General features: G+C 31.6%; 2 protein-coding genes across 2 annotated transcripts; one reads left to right on the top strand and one right to left on the bottom strand.

Moving 5' to 3' along the window:
- Positions 1 to 5,914: 5,914 nt before the first annotated feature.
- Positions 5,915 to 10,203, bottom strand: LOC114420214 (alkaline ceramidase-like). Its single transcript, XM_028386101.1, has 3 exons — positions 9,980 to 10,203; positions 8,844 to 9,158; positions 5,915 to 6,849 (listed from the first exon to the last, which is right to left on the bottom strand). Exons 2-3 carry the CDS (start codon positions 9,095 to 9,097, stop codon positions 6,339 to 6,341), a joined length of 765 nt encoding a protein of 254 aa, XP_028241902.1. The 5' UTR covers positions 9,098 to 9,158; positions 9,980 to 10,203; the 3' UTR covers positions 5,915 to 6,338.
- Positions 10,204 to 16,365: 6,162 nt separating this feature from the next.
- On the top strand, positions 16,366 to 17,779 carry LOC114420213. Its single transcript, XM_028386100.1, has 2 exons — positions 16,366 to 16,812; positions 16,977 to 17,779. The coding sequence occupies exons 1-2, from the start codon at positions 16,425 to 16,427 to the stop codon at positions 17,480 to 17,482; spliced, it is 894 nt and encodes a 297-aa protein (XP_028241901.1). The 5' UTR covers positions 16,366 to 16,424; the 3' UTR covers positions 17,483 to 17,779.
- Positions 17,780 to 18,861: the final 1,082 nt, after the last annotated feature.

Here is an 18,861-nt window from a genome sequence, read left to right as displayed (position 1 = left end):
CATTTTTCTGAATTTGTTTGTGCTGTCTTACTATGCTCTTTGAGTTTTTTTATTTATTTATATTTTATTTTTAGAAACATTAGGAAGACTGTGATTACTTGAACTTAAGCAAGCTTGAGGTGTTGCTCTCATTTGGGCTTGCTAATTAAGTGCCTCTCAGAGAGATTGGAACTTGAAAAGATTACCTTGGAGCTTTGTATTATATAAGTCATAATCATACCTTAAAGATCAATCGCAGTGACTGAAAATGAACATGAAAGCAATGAAATCATTGACTTGCGTTGTTGAGTCTGCATATATATGAAAAAAGAATCAAAAATGAAATTTTCCAAAAATAGATAAATAAATAAGTTTGCGTTCCCTTCCTCGATCTGTCCATTCAAAATAGTGAAAGGAAAGTAAAAGCTGGAACTCACTGAAGAGTAGAATAAACGGCAGAAAAATAAATCATCGATAAGTAAAAGTTAATAGCGGACTAAACAGGCTATGAACACATTTTAGACTTTGCATCAAACATATTATGAACATGACTTCATTAAATAGTAGGACACGTGTGGATATACAAAGAAAATGTATAAGGTTCAGATGAATTTTGGGAACACTTAAAATATCAGTTAGATGAAGAGGAGTGGATTTAGTATTAATGGTAGATGTACCAGTGTGACTGAGACAAACCTGTGCCATCACCTAAATGCTACTTTACACATGGAGTGGAAGAAATAAAAATGGAATATGAGTGATATGATTTCACAAGAAGAAATAGACAAGGAGAAGGAGTTAATGAGGTGTTTGTTTGCAGGGTTTGAATGTTCAAAAGAATTACTCTATTAGTAAAAAGAAAAGGGGTCAAACTAGACGTAATCACTAATTAGCATTAATATTTGATGGATGGAAAATTGTTTAGCTTTGACAAACCATAGAATATTAAGACATGTTACAGTTAAAAATGTCAATCCAAAAAGACTGGTTGTAAAAAAGACACGACATAAACATATTTATCATTCTAAAAACTTATCTTATAGCAATATCCCAATTTAATAATATTTTATTTAAATATTTAAAATTATAATTTAACTCTTTTAATAAGGACATTTTTAACCAAGAAAATTCATTTTACCATAAAGTTTGTGTAGTTAATGATTGTTTTTAAAATATGTATTTCAATTAAAATAAATAATGAGATGGAGGGAAAAAAAAGAATTTAATTAGAATGTATTACTTTATAAATATTTTTATACTATTATTTAATCATAATTTATATGAAATTTTTTTATAATAATTATTTAAAGGCTAGTTCGGTTTGTGATATTAAATTTTTTATATTAATAGTATATAAAAAAATAAATTCATTGTAAATTTAAGTCTCAAATTTTTTACTTAAAATTAATAATACTCCATTTATTTTTCGCACTTTTAGCTTCGCTGTGAAATGATATAAAGGTGTAGCACGTTGGAAAAGAACCATACTCCATTTATTTTTCACACTTTTATCCTACGTACATTGTTTACCATTAATTACACGTGCAAACTTTATTCTTTAATTATCATTTTTTCGTGTTCCATATATATGCATTTTCCATGACAAACTTTGAGCAATTTTTGCAAGTTACAGATTCTTTTAATGTCTTGAGGTTGTTACTTAAAATGTTGGTATGAAATAACTGACGAATTCGAATCCTCTTTCGCTTCTCATGAAACTTTTCCAGATCCGAAATCCCAACCCTCTATCGTATTTTCTTTCTTCCTTAGCTACCGTGCAGTATCAAATTTAACGGTTCATATCTTTATCAGATATTGGTTAGGCGAAATCCAACAAGATGAGTTGATAACAGAAAGGTCACGTTGGAATGAACCATGCTCTGGTTATATATCTCACATTCTTTTCTCATGTTGCACATCATTAACTACATGATCATGCTCTATTCACGCACAAACATTGAGCAACATTGCACGTTAATTTGACTTAAGCTTAATGTTTTGGTTAAAAAAACACGATTCCAAGCCATATCAAGTTAATATTACACTTAAATTGATTATGTTGATCGTTTTGGATTGCATTGGTGTCATGATATCCTTCAGGGTGTGATGAATTTGAAACACAAAAACGCACATAAGTTGCAAACCACACAACAGTACATCCAACTTGTGAAGGTTATATACACATATATACATGTATGCTGGCCAACTCCAAACTCATTCTCTTTGCCTTTAGCAAGGGTCCTCTATCCGACCCATCATTTTCACTCAAACAGTTCCTAGTTGTTGCCTCGCTCCTTCCACATCAAGATCCACTCTCAATTCCATATTGAAATCACTAATATTTGCAGGGGTGCTAAGAATCTACTGTTTCAGTGACTACATGCCTCCTATGATACTATACTGCCTTCATTGCTTGTACTTGTATCTGAGCCTTGAGATCATTCTAGCCATGGTTTCGGTCTTGGTTCAAACCATACTAGGGATTCATCCTATATGCCTTACTTCGATCAGCCATAATCACGCGCTTCTTCCTCCTTCACGGCTTCTGCGTGCTCACACCTTGAGGTCACCTAAGGATTAAGATAAATGGCTTTTAAAGACTGTTTTGCCATGCTCTGCCAAGGTTGAATATCACATCTGTGCTTTGCAATGTGCAGGATAAAAAAGCTTTTGCAGAGATCCTTAAGAGAATCTCCAAGATACACAAGACAAGTGGTGGAGCCAGTTATGTTATATTGAGAGATAGGTGACGATGCTGCAATACAAAGAGAAGCTAATGGTTAGCACCATATCTAAGAAGGGGTGGCATGTGTTTTATGGCACTCTCCCGGGTTCTAACTTTTGTTAGTTGTTAAATACGAGCAGCATCATATGACAATAGATAAATATATGCAACAACATTTTTATAACTTGCTACTTTCTTTCCATTTCTTTTGATATTAAAGATTATTGTAAATGAATTAAGAAATATTTAATAGAACAAAAAATTATTATATTTAAATTAAAATATCTTTATTTAATATCTTAAGTTTTTATACTTACACCACTAGGACATCAATTAGACTTCAAAATTTTAAAACATTGATCGGTTGGAGAATCTCTCTCCTTCTATTATGTTCCGAAGAGTAATAGGATCAATTCTATATGTTTTAAAAGAAATAGAAAATTAAAACATCAAAAGAAATAGAAAAGAGGTAATACATGTCAGTATTGTACTCATAAATAACCTTTACTCTTGAAATATTAAAATAAATAAATTGACATATATAGACTGAATAACTAATAATTGTAATATCACTAACAAAAATCTTACTCTTGAAACAATGGTTACATGTTGGCTATTTCGCAGTCGTCCGTATTGTAGATAAATTCATCACTGGGTGGGGGCAGAATCCAGTCTCTAAACTAAGATCTAGCCATATAAGATTGCAAATCCTCATCGAATTATTCTCCTACAGATGCTATTTAGTGGAAAAACTAATAATTTATAATATTGTATAGAAAAAAATTATTATTCTTTTAAAAATACATAATGTCATGTGACAAAAAAGATTTAAAATACCTATCTTTTGACAAATTATAATTGTTTTTTTACATTTTTTTAAAAAAAATATGATTTTTTTTCACCGTCAATACTCTCAAAAACTAAATAAAGTTATAAAATTAATATTCAATATTTTTTTATCTCTTATTACTTTTTAAATTTATTTAAAAAGGAATTGTTTTATGGGAACAACACTAACTTTTTTATGGAGACAAAAATAAAAATTATTAGACATATTCATGTAAAAAAATTGTGGGCACAATTGTCTCCATACTCATCAATGTGAATCTTTTAGTTGTAATACATTATTAATAATTATGTCAATCATTTATCTATTATTTTTTATTATCCTTTTTTAGGTGTCTATATCCTTTGAATGCTTATTTCAATTTTTTTAAATGATATAGATTATGATAATTTGTACAAATATTTTTATCTTTTTTTCAAATAAGATAAATCATTATATATAGCAAGTCATGTTATCACATTTGTGGTGTCATAAGGATTGATTTTAGCTCCATAATTAATTTATTTTAAGTAATTTTGGTGTTAGATAAAAATAAATTATACGAACTTTTACCACTAATATGTTTTTAAAATAAAACATGTAAATACACATCACATTATTTCAAAATTACTTTTAACTAAATTTAATTCAAAATAATTTTGTAAACTCAAACACAGTATATTCTTATAGTCAATACATTACAAGTCACAGTTCACAGAACTTCAATCAACGGATAGCACTCTGAGGAAGAAGAAGAAAAAAGTAGTAGTAGAAGAAGAAGCAGCAATTGGGCCATTAGTTTATCCCCTTGTGAGAATGTAGACAATGCATCTGTGGTGGTTAACTTGTAAAACGTGCAGTTGTGGAAGACACAAACGTTAACTGATTGAACAGTCACTATCCTTGGAATTATGGCACCAATGTGCTTCAAATTTTGGAAGAGACAGAGACATGAGGAAGAACATCCACTGCGAGTTTGATCAATGTTTCGTCTGCAGAAGGGTCAAATGAATATTCTCTGCAGATTGATGAGTAGAATGAGCCTTCACTTTCACTGCTATTATAATAATAAGGCTCTGGCGAACAAGGCTCATCAGGTGAGTAAAATATGACATTATGAGAGAGTTTAAAGCTCACTTTCTTCTGTGATTTCCCAATCGATGTGGAACTTAACAATTCTTCAGCTTCTTCATTACGGTTCATGTTCATGGGTCTGTCCAAGCATAAACTGTCTTTGGCTTCAGCTATCAATGATCCGGGGACTTGAACTTTACTCACACAAGGGTGCACCTTTTTCTGAGACTTAGATGAACATGAAGATGAGAATTCGCCTGGTCTTATAACGTAGTCTGGCTTCAAACCAGGAGAAGGTAATATCCAATCTTCTAGAGTCTGATTTGGAACCTTCTTTTCTGTCTCCATCTCCTTCTTTCTTTTCAATATCTTGCAAAACCTTCCTTGCATCTTCTCTCTCTTCAAGTTGTTGTCATCTGGTATTTGGTAACACAGCAGAACGCAGAGCCTATTACCCATTGAGATTAGTGAACTGATTCAGCATATCTTTGAGAGTTTATAAAGGGATAATGAGACGGAGAGGCCTAAAGCAAGAAATGGATCTTCACGATCATAATTGCTTCCTGGTTATTATCGGCGTTGTATTTTTCTAAGTACTTCATAGGTTGGGTTATTGGCCAATTACTTCATTCTTGGAATCTGACTTCTTTTTTTTATGGATTTGAATTTTATTTTGGGGCTTAGTATAGCCATATGAGGACAGCAGAAACGTTAGTTCCTATTATTTATATCCAGGATTACAAGAAGACAATTTCTAGGTTCATCCCCCCATCTAAGAAGATAGATGAATTCTAATTTTGACAAAATTTGGTGGTAAAAATGATGGTGCTAAACACAAAAAAGGACAGAATTACCAATAAGAAATGGGTGATTCATTTATGTTGTTGTTCTGTGGCATTGCTGGATAACCTAGATTTTAATCCCTTTCTTATGGGCAGATTAATTCAATTATTATGACATATTGCTGTTAAAAAAATTATTATAATGACATTGTTCATTGCAACGTGCAAACATTATGCGTTCACATTGTTCTGTAACAAATCACTAAACTTCTTTGCTCGAGTGAAAGAAACTTCTTTTCATAACTAAAGTTTACATGGTTCATCAAAATTAAAAGAGACAAATTAGTTTACTTGCTTTTTGAAATATGTATTAATGAATATTAAATAATTATGTTAACAGATTCTTATATCTGATAGAGATAAATTACGAATTATTATTATCTATACTTTGTACCACCATATATATCATAAAATTATATAACAATCGATTAGAAATTACAGCTAATTTTCTAAGAGATAGATGCCCAGTGAGAAGCAACAGCAAACTGTGCATGACATTTAAAAGCGCTTCAAAACAAGTTAGTAATATACTCAAATGAACGTGAAGAGGTTACACAAGACATTACAAGTAGAATGTGGGGACTGATTCAACTAGGAGCCTAACAACAAGCAGGACGGCAAAATTATGTTTTTGGGTTGTCATAACAATTTTAGAGCTAAGGTCTAGGCTCAAGAAAGTAACCAACGGGATAATTATGGTACATGTCCTACTTCTACATCGAAATACATAAATAATCAATCATCATTTTCAAGCCAATAATCTAAACAACAAAACTGAAAAAGAAAAAGAGAAAAAAAAAAAAACCTAAGAGGGACACATGGTTTTCTAACAACTTATCTTGCCAAAATGTATCATCAAAGAGAAGCTTCCTTCTTTCCCCAAGAATTTCAGTCACTGGCTTTTTGGTTTCTCAATCTTGACGTAAGGTACACCCATTAAATGAACAACTTTTGGAGACCACCCACGCTGTTGAGCCCGGCAAAACATCAAGAATGTGTTGGCAAAGTAGGAATTGAAACCCATGAACACATGCCACAAGGCATGACCCTGAGGGTTAATAGGCCAACGGGAAATCTCCTTGCAGAAAACACGATCACAGAACCCAAACAAACTGCCTAATACAAAAGTACCTAAAAATAGCTTTGCAAGCCGCTTGGCAGAAACATCTTGTGTGTAAATGTAATACTTGTACATTCTCGGAACGCAGAGAAGAATGAGAATGATATAATGCACTTTGAAGCCAATACCAAAATGAAACACTGAATGGGCAACTGCAAAAAGAGCACCATACACGAAGAGGAAGATGGGCATTGTACTGCGGTAATGCCAATCTGGAGAGTAGAGGATGTACATGTACAGCAGCACCTCCCATACCATAGGAGTTTCATCGCTTTGCTGTTGCCTGAATTAAAGTGCAACGTCTGAACAATAAATAGTCATCCAAAACAGAAAGACATGGAATTATTGACAAACAAAATAAGCAATTAAACAACCCATTTTTACAAGAGACACAAACTCAAACCTAGTAGCACTTATTTAACAGAAGAAAAATGTTACCAAAGATTAACTCCTAGGGAAAACTGATGCATTTATCAGCAAAACCGTCATTTTTTAATTACTAGGCAACTGGTCCCTGGAATTATTAATTATCTAGTCCTTGAATTATTTAAGTATTAAGTTAGCCCTTAATTTCATAAGATTTGTGTTGCATTAGCCTTTCTTGTATCTCACTTTAGTTCTTAAGAATGAATTAATTGACATTAGTTTTGTGAATTTAGGAACTAACTCAAATACATTAATAAATTAAAAACTAAAGTGCAACTGAAAGATAATTTCAGGACTAAGTCGGGGGGTTGACAACCCAACTTAAATCCCGTTATAAACCCTACCCTTGTTGTATCTAAACCAAATTAAGAAACTAATTATCCAATCTGAATGTCCCAGAATTCAACACCTTATGTATAAGGAAACCTGACAATCTCACTGACGGTAACTAGCTTAGTAGTACTAAAATAAAATGGTTCAACATTCAACATAGCCATCAGCTATTTTATAGCACAGCTTCATATTTATTATTCAAGAACCCCATTGGAAAGTATAGACTTTCTCCAAGCAACAGAAAGGGTATAAAATCTCATCCACATATGCAATCACACAAATATGTGAGAAAAAAAACTATCTCATGCTAGAAAACAATTGTTTCTGAGGAAATAATTTTTTCTCCCTCAAAAGCTCAAGTTAGTTGTGTGTGTGTATTTGACTCCAAAGTTAACCTAATCCAAACATGCAGTCAGTGCATGAGCGGAGTATTTTCTTTCGGTTTAAATTTTGTTAATTATGTTTCACCCTCTCCTGTATCTTCGTATCCCACTTTCTATGTTATCTCTTTACATTCGTAAAATAGAAGGCCAAAAAACCTTCAAGGATTGGATTTGCGTGCTAACAATATTTGTTATATCATACATTTCTTTAAAATTAATTAATAAAGAAAAGGGAGATAGAGTGGGCTGTTGAGTGTTCTAGTATTGTCAAATAGCTGCCATGGCGGCAGCACCAACCTTGGTGTGGATGAAATTGAGCAAACCACTGTCAGACATGCATTTATAAGACCAATCTGTTTGTGTTGTCATAGCATAGGTTCTGAATCTGAACCTGTTATGACACTATTCCTAGAATATGTTTCAAAGTTGTTCTTCTTAATATGTGTCTTTAGAATATTTTTGTTAATGTATTGTTTTATTATAGTTACCATGCTTCCACCTTAGGCCAGAATCAGAATGTCATTCACCATAATTATATTGGTGAACTTTTGGCTTTCAGCCATCTACCATTAGTAACAGTGGGGTGTTCAAGTTCCCTTTATGGTAGTATGGAATATAGATAAGATTTAGTTGCAAGAAAAGGGATTAAATAAATAAAAAAGTGATTTTTGTGAGGTCGGACTGTGGGAGAAAGCAACACTAGTTGGTCAAAAATATGAAAAACAATTGAACCATATGCAAATGAAAAGATTTTGATGTATGTCCATATCAATGGTGATAAACAAAAAAAACACCAAAACAAAACACATTCACTTCTGGTTCAATATCTCCAAATGCTGTTAAAACCATGGCAGAAAGGCGTGGCGGATTTCTTGCCAACCACCATAGGCAATTTGTGAAAGGAGACCCACTATGGCAGAATTTTGGCCTTTCACCATTGATAACACTGATATTTCCTCATGACAATGTGTGGCTAGAGTGAGGGGATATATCCCTTGCAAACAGTTCTATAAAATGCCAACCACATTTTGTTTTGTATCATGCAAAATAAACTTGAAACAAAATGAAACCTATCATAAAAGCAAACATTAATTTATGTAAACTACTGCAAAAAGAAAATGATGGAGATACTTACACATGTTGCAGCGTAGCATGGTACAACATGCTTCCAATGGCAAGTGTCATATTTGAAACATGAAGAACACTAAATCTTTTCTCAAACCGTTGTCTTAATGCATTTATAAGACCAATCAGAGCCAAAAGTATTGTTGGAATGTTGGATATTGTATTAAAAAATTCAGCAATGTAAGACGAATAAGCATAATTTATTTCACAACACTCTTTGGTGGACGTGACTGGACCCCAGAAGCTAGATATAGATTCTGCCATTCTCCTCTACAGCCTGATGATTGGTTTATCTATATTTCGGAGCTGCAGAATTAAAAAAATCCTGCAAAGCCATGTAACAACATAAGACAAGCAGTTTTCAAATATCACGTATATGAACATGTTAATTCACGATGAAAGATGAAAGCCAGATAGATCAGCATTAGTGTTATCAATTGCGGATTGTGGAAAATGGCAGAAAGCTAATAATCTGCTATATCATATATCAGAAGTTGCATTACGATTGAAATAGAAGTATGAGTGTAAAATTAGTTCCAAGTGAAGATACGGATGCCATTCTATGACAAAATATCAATAGAAAACCTACAAGGATCTACAGTTAGGTCACTGAATTTACTTGATAACAGTAACTGTGTAGATAAAAAAACAAGAGAGAAACCTCAAAACCGCTATCGAAATATGGAAATGCGATTTATATTACAAACACACACACCGGAAGTCTGAATCTGAAGAGATATTCAGTTTTTAATTAAGGCGTGCACCCTTGACTATAGATCACGCATTAAAATGTTTTTAATTCTAATAGACAACGACGGTGGAGAAAAATAAAAACTCTTAAATGCCAATGCCGAATCCGATTCTCTAGAGATGAACACGGAATCAACAGGAAGCAAGATTAGCTCCTCGGGCAATAAGCAGAGCGAATCTCCTATCGTAAGCGTTCAGAGAGGGAAATGGAATATTAATTGGGGAAAAGCGGCGAAAAGATAATTAGAGTGTATCAAGTGACAAAAGTGAAGAGAGTAATTAGGTCTAGGGTTAGGGAAATTGAGCGAGACAGAGAGAAAAACCAGAAATAGAAGCAAGAGTGATTAATTATGTTATGGTGATAGTTTAGAATGAAAATGAAGCGAGAAATGGTACCTGAAGCCACGAACAGAAAAGAGGCAATGACCGCGAAAGAAACACAGTAAGGATTTTGATAATGCGTGTGCCGTCAAATCTCCACCAATCACAAATCCATACAACCCATCGGAAAGGAACGACACCAACCCAAACCTTACCCTATGCGATGCAATGCTCTACGGATTTTGATAGTTTAGTTATTTTCTCTGCCATGCCGTATTTAATAGTTAGTATCATATAATATATCATATATGTATGTATGTATGTTATATTCTAGCTCCTATGGCCCATTCTATCAGGCCTCCAAATTTCAAAACGGGCCCAAAATAGTCCAACTCGTCTAACACGCTCTGCCGACGACGCATGCTCTCACGTTTCAAACCGCGTTGCCTGAACAGATTCTGGATCTTCTCAATAGTGTGAGTAATCGTATATGTTTTTTACTCTTTTTTTTTTAAAATAAAATAATAAGGAGTATATTTATTGTTAATTTAAATTAGAATATTTTATAATTTGAATTAACATTCAATCAGTAATGATTATATTCATTATTTTTTCACCCTATTTATTTCCAGAAATCCAATTGAAGGAATCGATAAATACTAGAATAGTAATGCTCACTTTTTTTCTAAAATGGAGCAAGACAACATACACCCAAAATCAAATTTAATTGCAAGTTTTCGAATAATATTGTGTAATAAAAATAATTTTATAATATTTATTATCTAAACAAAAATCTCATTACTACATACTCATGTATATGTAAACACACGACATAATCTTCTCAAAATGTTTTACTTGAAATCTTTATTATCTTCATTGCTTTGACCTCAATAATTTTCTTCACTTATATTGGTTATTTGATCTTCATCTTCAACTCCCATAATTGGCCTTCCTTGAATACTTGGTATCTTGAACATAACTTAGAAACTTGGTGATTTTCAACATCATGACTTCTACGAATAATTGAAATTTGACCAACTCAAAAGTTATGTTTCCAAGACTTAGAAAAATCATAAGTGGTTACCAATAATGTGATAGGTGATAAGATGCAATGAGAAGAGAGGGAAAGAGAAATTTTTCTTTAAGACAAGAGTGTAAATTTCATCACAAGTTAACCATGGGCCTTAAGCCTTCTCTCACTTATTAACAAGTGGTGTTTTTTTAATTGATTGTTGACTTTGTAGAGGTTGAGATTAAGTTTAGGTAAGAGAGAATTTTTGTTAAAAGGGTTGTAATTTTTTTTCTTTTTATACTACTATTTAATTTAATTTGATGTGTTTAAGCTATGATTTTAGTTATTTGGGTTTATGGGTTTAGATGTGTTTCCTCGGACAACTAAATCAGTGCAGAAGTTTGTTTAATTTATTTAGGTTGAAACATTCTAACTTGCATTTGTATATCAAAATGTGATCCACTAAATAAAGTAGCTAATGATGTACTATCTAGTAAATTGAATCTAGTCAACAATGCATGTTGATTTTAATATATTCATGACAAAACCTTTTTGTTGTAGATTATTTAATTTTGATATTGGGTCATCATATGACTCTCCGAACTGATTATTTACAATTTCTGCATACTCTTTCTAACTAGATAAAGAATTAGTCAATTGTGACTTAGCAAAAGCATGGCACCATTGTGAGAATTTGCCTTCAAGCCTCAAGCTATTTTTTTTATCAATTAATATTAGTTATTAATTTTTTATTCTTTATTAATGAGAGAAATTTGAACCCACAACTTCTTCTTTCTCTTTTTCTTTCAACCACCAAACAATCTTATAAGTTAGTCTATCCTTATTATTATTAGAGTATAGTCAATGAAAATGAGTCAGTCGCATTTATAAGTTCATTCCTTTACATTCTTACCTCAAATTTTGGAAAAATCTAAGCTTACGAAATAAGAGGCTGAGGCACCAAAGTTTGAATGGTTGCCATTATCCCCATTGCAAAGATTAGATGAATTGATTGAATTGTCACCTTATATACATATGTTGTTCAACAATAATGCTTCATACATGTCTGGCATCTTTTCACCCATAGCTAATATATATATATATATATATATATATATATTCTTGTTAAAGAGTTTTTCCAATTCTTTGAGAACTGCAGGTTGTCGTGTACCTTCTATATATAATCTTTCTTCAAGAACTTGCAACTAGAAGAAGAAAGAACAATAAGGACCCTGGTTCAAGAATAGTAGCAATTAAACTCTAGCTAGTTGTATCAGTTAATAATTCCAAAAATCCTGATATAAGGGGTTGGGTTTTGTAAATTGGTTTGGGTCTTAACAGCATTTTTCGCTGTGTCTCTTCTGTATGTAGCTTGCATCATTAACGAATTTCATTTTTTATTTTTAAAAAAAATCCAATTAAAAGAATTAAGGAACAACAATGGCAAATATAGGAAATTATATATGAGAGAAAAAGAAAGACCTTCGAATATTTTGTATATTCGGGTTCATAAAAAAGAAAATAAAATGGTGAAATTACGAAGAAAAATAAAGTCATGGCTAAAGCTACTTATTATTTAATCTCGTCAACAATTTATATTTGTATATTCATGTCATCGCAATCTAGCTGTAATGATTATTTTAACTATTTTTTCGTAGTTATCCAATCCTATTTATGTATCCCATGCGCCTTTTATGTGGTATATTTTATGAGTTTAATAGATAAACGTGATTGATGCAAAAGAGTTGAAACAATCTTGTCTCAATTGAACACAATAGTGATAATTATAATATATTCATATCATATATCATATACTTTTTTTCTATGTATATAATTTAAAATAAAATATAATACTATATGCTATTACTTGAAGGATTCAAACTCCTTTAAACTAACATATGTAGGCTATTGCTTCAATATTGTTTTAATTTGATGCTTTTAATTTTGAATAATACTATTTCAATTAATTAATTTTACTGGAGAACAAAAAATAATCACTGAGAGGATGTTGCACACATCATCTGTAGTTCCAAGCCGGAAAAATCACACACACACACAAAAAGAAAGAATGTGGATTCTTATGACAACGCTTTAATTAATGTATTTTCAAAGATTGACAGTAGTATTACAAATTGTTTGTGTAAATTTGTTCGTATCCCAGTCAACCAAATTAAAGTAATCAAGGTTGAAGTACATATGTGACATTACTTGTACATGAAGGTTCTACCAACCAATTATGTTATACATACGAGTGCCACAAAAGTTTTACCAAATCTAAGATTCAATGCATGGGGACACCAATTTGAGATTCATTGAACCTAGTCTCATTTCCATATAACAAAACTGGATCGGTACTTAGTAGTAGTAGCTCTCGGGTTTTATGTGAAGTCACCCACAGCCGCCAATTTTCTGCATCCCATGAGAGAAAGAAACACGCGATGAACATGGATTTGGATGTAAAGTAGTATGAGACGTCCCAATTTGGGTTTCTCTTTTCTCTTGTGATAATTAGGAAGGTTGCCAATTCGATAGCCAGGGGCCAATCATTTTCATTTTTTAATTATTTAAATTTTGGTTTAATGACATATTTTATCATTTAATTTTCTTTGTTTTATAAATTTTATCATCTAAGTTTTTTCTCTCCAAATTTTACCACAATTTTTTTTTTAATTTTTGTATATTTACCAATGTTAACATATCACTAATTAAGTTACCAATTTTTGCAATATATGATATGGTTTTGTTATCAATATAGTGATAAAATGCATAAAAAAGTTTAAAACTTGATGATAAAATTTGCGAAAAATAATCTTAAGTAGTAAAATTGAAAAAATGTAAACTTGAGTGATAATAATTTTTTTAAAAAAAATGGATGATAAATTTTGTAAAATAGCCGGATGGTAAAATATGCAATATTTAAGCCTTAAATTTTAAATGCTTTGATTTAAAGTTAAAATTGAGTTAATCCAATTGAACTTATTTTAATTTGTTTTCAGTTTTTAGATAAGAGTATACAAATATTAAAAAGGTCGTTTTTCTATAATGCTTATACATGATGATGGCTAGTGATTATATATGACATTGAAAAGAGAAAAAAAAAAAAAAAAAACTTTACACTCTCGGTGTATATTATGTTTTCTATAACTTTTTTTTTCCTTACAAGATACTTATATCTCACGTATACTCTTATACTATATATTAGAATCTCTAATTTGTAGAGTGAAGTTATCACTTTTTTCTGTCTCTTAATTAGAAATTATCAACACTTTTTTAACACACTTCCACAACTAGTCAAAAAATACCTCTTTCAATTATCTTATATTACCCTATTTTATTTTTATATGTATAATTGATTTTCTTATCGTCTATCTTTATCAATTTAAAATTAATCTCATATGTTAATACCAAACATAAAATAAAAATAAAACTTATATATATATATATATATATATATATATATATATATATATATATATATATATATATACTTTTACATTATATATAAATTTCAATTCTCATTTTTAAATAAAAACATATTTAGGAGTTATTCTGTTATCATTATTGAGCCACATGTTTTATTATAGTACTAAATATTGAGAGTGTAATTTTATTTTTTAATCTTTTTATTGTTTCAATTTTTTAAAATTTAGTTTCAAATGTAATTTGATCTAACAACCAGCCTAAAAAAGTCCTTTATCAATCATCTCAGACCACTCTTCTTTTATTTCTATTTGTATACTTAATTTTTTTTATCTCATTCAATATATCATTTTCATCTTTATTTTTAATTTAAATTTTAATATATTTTTTGGAAAAAAATTCGCAATAACTAAAATAATTTTACATCACATTATAAGTTATTTTTCATAAATCCAATAAGTGGTATGTTCAAAAGTATTTTTTTATTCCAGCAAAAAATATTTTTTATTACTAATATTAATTGTAATACAATTTATGTATATATTTATTCTAAAGTTTAATTATTAAATAATTATTTACATATTCATTTTCCATATATATAATAAAAGAAGTAACATATTTTCATATTTTGTACAATAAATTTACACTCCTCACAATTCACCATACATCAAAGGGGTTCGTGATCTAGTTATAAAAATGACTGCACAGTAGCAAATATTCGTAAGATTTATTAACATATATCTATTTTTTCTTTTTATAAAAAAGTATTTTAATGGGACATAGCTCTAATTTTTTAAAATACAAGTAATTTTGCCAATAAAATTGTTCTAAAATAAATGAAAATACGTTACCAAATTAACCAAATAACTTATTTGATTTTTTATCTTTTTTTGTATTTTGGTTATTTATCTTTTAGAAAAGGCATATTAGTCTTTTATCTCTTTAAACTTATTCAAAAGGCTCCTTTTGTTAGTTTAAGAATAACACTTTAATAATAATTAGATACGAATTTTTAGCTATCACAAAATGAAAAATTCAGAAATTGAAAACCTCAAACCCTAATTTTCTTTTTTCCAATTTTGAAACTCAAATCTCAATCAATCTGGACACTTCTTCTCTTACTCTCACTCATTTAATTCAATTATCTTCTATGATACGAGTTTATTTTAGGAATTGAGACAATGTGAAGAAGATCAAAGAGAGAAAAGATGGTTTTGTACATGAACATCTTGTTGTATGTTGTGGAGGTGATGATGTTCAAAACGCATAGGTGGTGGAGGTGAGGATGCTCACAATGCATAGGTGATAATGGTGATGTTTGCAACAATGGAAGAAATCAACACAAAGAAGATCAAGATGAAGATTTGAGAAATTTGAGATTAAAAAGTTTGGAATCATGATTAAAGGTGATGGCGACAAATTTTTTAATAACCAGACAAATGTGTAGAGGGAACTAGAAAGATTGAGACAAGGAGGTTGGGGACAAATGATGCATGTCATAATTGTCAAGAAATATATTGATTTAATTCATGAAAGATGAAGAAGAGACAAACCAAAAAATATATATTTTGTGATATTGTCTAGACGCTCATATTTTTATATTTCTAACGTTTAGTTTTAAATGAACTGGAAGATTATTTTGAATCAAATATAAAAGATAAATGATTAAAGTAAAAATTTTAAAAATAGTATGAAATTAAAATAAAAAATGAAATAAGTCATTTTAGCAAACAAATTTGGAATATATATGTGAGGAAATAAACTATTTTTATGCGGCGAGAATAAGATTAGAATGACAGGTAGTTACGTTGAACAGATTGACAGCGCTTAAGCTTATTGCTGTACGTAACTTGGTGAATAGAAGCCAATGAATGAAACGCCGCCATGTGGCAAAAATGAAAATGAACTTGGACGCTTTGGCCGTTGGGTTCAGCCAATAATGTCGTCATTTGGACTACATTCATGCTGCAATTTGAGACTGGTAGGCACGTGTATAAATAGCGCGTCGTTTCCCTCTTGTCATTCTTACTCCATTCGTCCTTTTCCTTTTATTTACACCACATAGCCCCACCCTCACCCTCTTACAGAATGGGAAGGACTCCGGTCAGGTTTGAGAGGGTAGCGGCGGCCTTTGACGCTGACGTGGCGCGTGTGAGGCTCTGCAATAGCAGCGAGAATGAGCAGCACTCGCCGGAGGACTCGGCTGATTTGTCAGATCTGGTGAAATCGTTCATGGAGAGAGGGGGAGAGGGAGAAGATGCGGTTGGTGTTCGTTCGGATGATGGGGTTGAGAATTTTGATTCTGAGAAGAGGGAGATTTTGGAGGGAATATTTGATGATGACGACGGGGATGCCAAAGAAAAGATTAGAAGAGAAGTTCAACTTGCATGGGGGCTTGTTGCCGAAAAGGATAACTCATCACCCCAATTCAAACAACAGTTGATGTCTCTCCTACGGTACAGAGGTTTTGATGCTGGTCAGTACTATACAATATATCTTAATTACTCGTACCAATTATCATATTCAATTTTTCATTTTGTCTGTTTCATATGCCAAACCACTAATTCTATGGTTTCGTTAAAGCTTTTGTATGCCAAATTACTAACATTTCCTAGTTATTGATTTTTTTTTTTTACATAGGGCTCTGCAAATGCAAGTGGGAAAAAAATACAAGATTCCCAGCTGGTGACTATGAGTACATCGACGTAAATTTTGCAGGAAATCGCTACATTGTTGAAATTTCCCTTGTCACAGAATTCGAAATAGCTCGTTCCACAGACCAATATGCCGCGTTACTTGATGTTTTCCCTCTAATATTTGTTGGTAAAATGGAAGAACTCAAGCAGGTTGTGAGGCTAATGTGCACTGCTATTAAGGGTTCTATGAAAAGCATGAATATGTATATACCTCCGTGGAGAAGAATTGGGTACATGCAAGCTAAGTGGTTTAGTTCTTACAAAAGAATAACGGACGAGGTTGCAACTAACAGGGCATCATCAGCTTTTTTCACTACAAGGTCCATTGGATTTGATGCAAGGCCAGTGAAATCCTACAATTGCAGGGATGATTATGGGACTAAACCTGCATTCAGAGTTTGCCATTTGACTACTGCATTTTATGTGGACAGCCCTGGGATGCAATTATAGTCAAATGCTGCGGCATGTGCATTCATCTAATTGCTTTTTGGTGAATTAATGGTGTTGATAAATGAGTGAGTGGAAGTGCCTTAGCTCGGGCATAAAAAGCGCTTAAGCAAAGATTTTGGTGCAGTGTTCTGGCGGAATTTTGTTTTTATTACTAGGGATAGTATCATAGCAAGGATGATTGGTAGGAGATAATAATTAGTGAAATCAATGTAAAGTAGATAATTGGTTGGTTGGTTGCTCCAAAATGTAATTTCTCTTCAAATTATATATATTAGTGATGGTTGTGTTTCATACATGCAAAGCGGTATGTGGCAAACTAATCTGATTGCGAGAGTTTGTAAAATGTCTGTCTCAAATTAAACTTGCCAAAGCCACCGTGAAAATTTGCCTAGGTATTGCATCTCATGCAAAATAAAAATGTATCTTTAGGATAAAAGGAATATGAGATAACTCTATATCTTAAAACAATAAAAATTTAGATGGTGCGATTTGACAAATCAAATTGTTCGTCCCGATGCCAGTGAATGAACAATTTCAATGTTATAGTTGTGCCATCAATTTGAACTACCTTTACGAAAAAAACTATTTGAAATACCTTTAATTCTGCCATTGTTGAATAAGGTGAGAACTGAGAATACAAGCCACACATTATTTCACTTTCACTTTACATCAGGTAAAACTTGATCTGGTTGCACCAATATGTAGCTTAGCAAATAATTGAGTGTTTGGTATTTTTGTTTGGAGGAAGCTTTCCCGAACCAAGATTTTGACACCCTGTCCTATATATATATATACAAAAAAAATGTTAAGATATGTAATCAAATATTATGTTAGCTGTATTACAGTTTAGGTAATTTGTGTAGCTGTTATTCCTTTAATAGATGAGGAATTATAAAATCCTTATATATATATAACATTATTCTATGAATAAAATACATTAGACTTATTTTTTAAACCTTTCTATATGATATCAGAGTCGAACACTGACATCCTCTTTAATATAGAAATCGGTGCTTCTTTATTTCTTTGAATATTTCTGATGGCTCTTTTTGATAAAAATCAATCAGTTTATGCAACTGTATGTGTCGAGGCAAACCGCCAAGAAGTTATGCTTGATAGTGAGTCTACTATGGGAACTGCTTTTGCTGTTAAGAAGTATTCTAAGAAAGGAATCTGCAAGTGTACCCATTGCAATAGGGATAATCATGTCGTGGAGACATGTTTTAAACTCCATGGTTATCCGGATTGGCATCCAAAAGGCAAAACTACTCCAAGTACCAAGGTAGACGCTACTTCCAAGAGCCATATTTCTACTGCTGTTGGATTTGTGACCAAGTCAGGTATATCCAACTATGCTTTTAATCTTTCTGTTGTTACTA

Source organism: Glycine soja, chromosome 7 (assembly GCF_004193775.1).
Source record: "Glycine soja cultivar W05 chromosome 7, ASM419377v2, whole genome shotgun sequence".
In the NCBI taxonomy this organism is placed as follows: Eukaryota; Viridiplantae; Streptophyta; class Magnoliopsida; order Fabales; family Fabaceae; genus Glycine; species Glycine soja.
The sequence above is the reverse complement of the archived record's forward strand: the minus strand, read 5'-3'. Positions and strand labels throughout refer to the sequence as shown.

What these genes read in the sequence shown, in the direction of transcription:
- LOC114420214 (XM_028386101.1), bottom strand. Translation starts at nt 9,097, where the DNA reads ATGGCAGAATCTATATCTAGCTTCTGGGGTCCAGTCACGTCCACCAAA. An exon ending in CATGCTACGCTGCAACATGT is followed by an intron (nt 6,850 to 8,843) that starts GTAAGTATCTCC and finishes ACTTTAATTCAG; the next exon opens with GCAACAGCAAAGCGATGAAA.
- LOC114420213 (XM_028386100.1), top strand. Translation starts at nt 16,425, where the DNA reads ATGGGAAGGACTCCGGTCAGGTTTGAGAGGGTAGCGGCGGCCTTTGAC. An exon ending in GTACAGAGGTTTTGATGCTG is followed by an intron (nt 16,813 to 16,976) that starts GTCAGTACTATA and finishes TTTTTTACATAG; the next exon opens with GGCTCTGCAAATGCAAGTGG.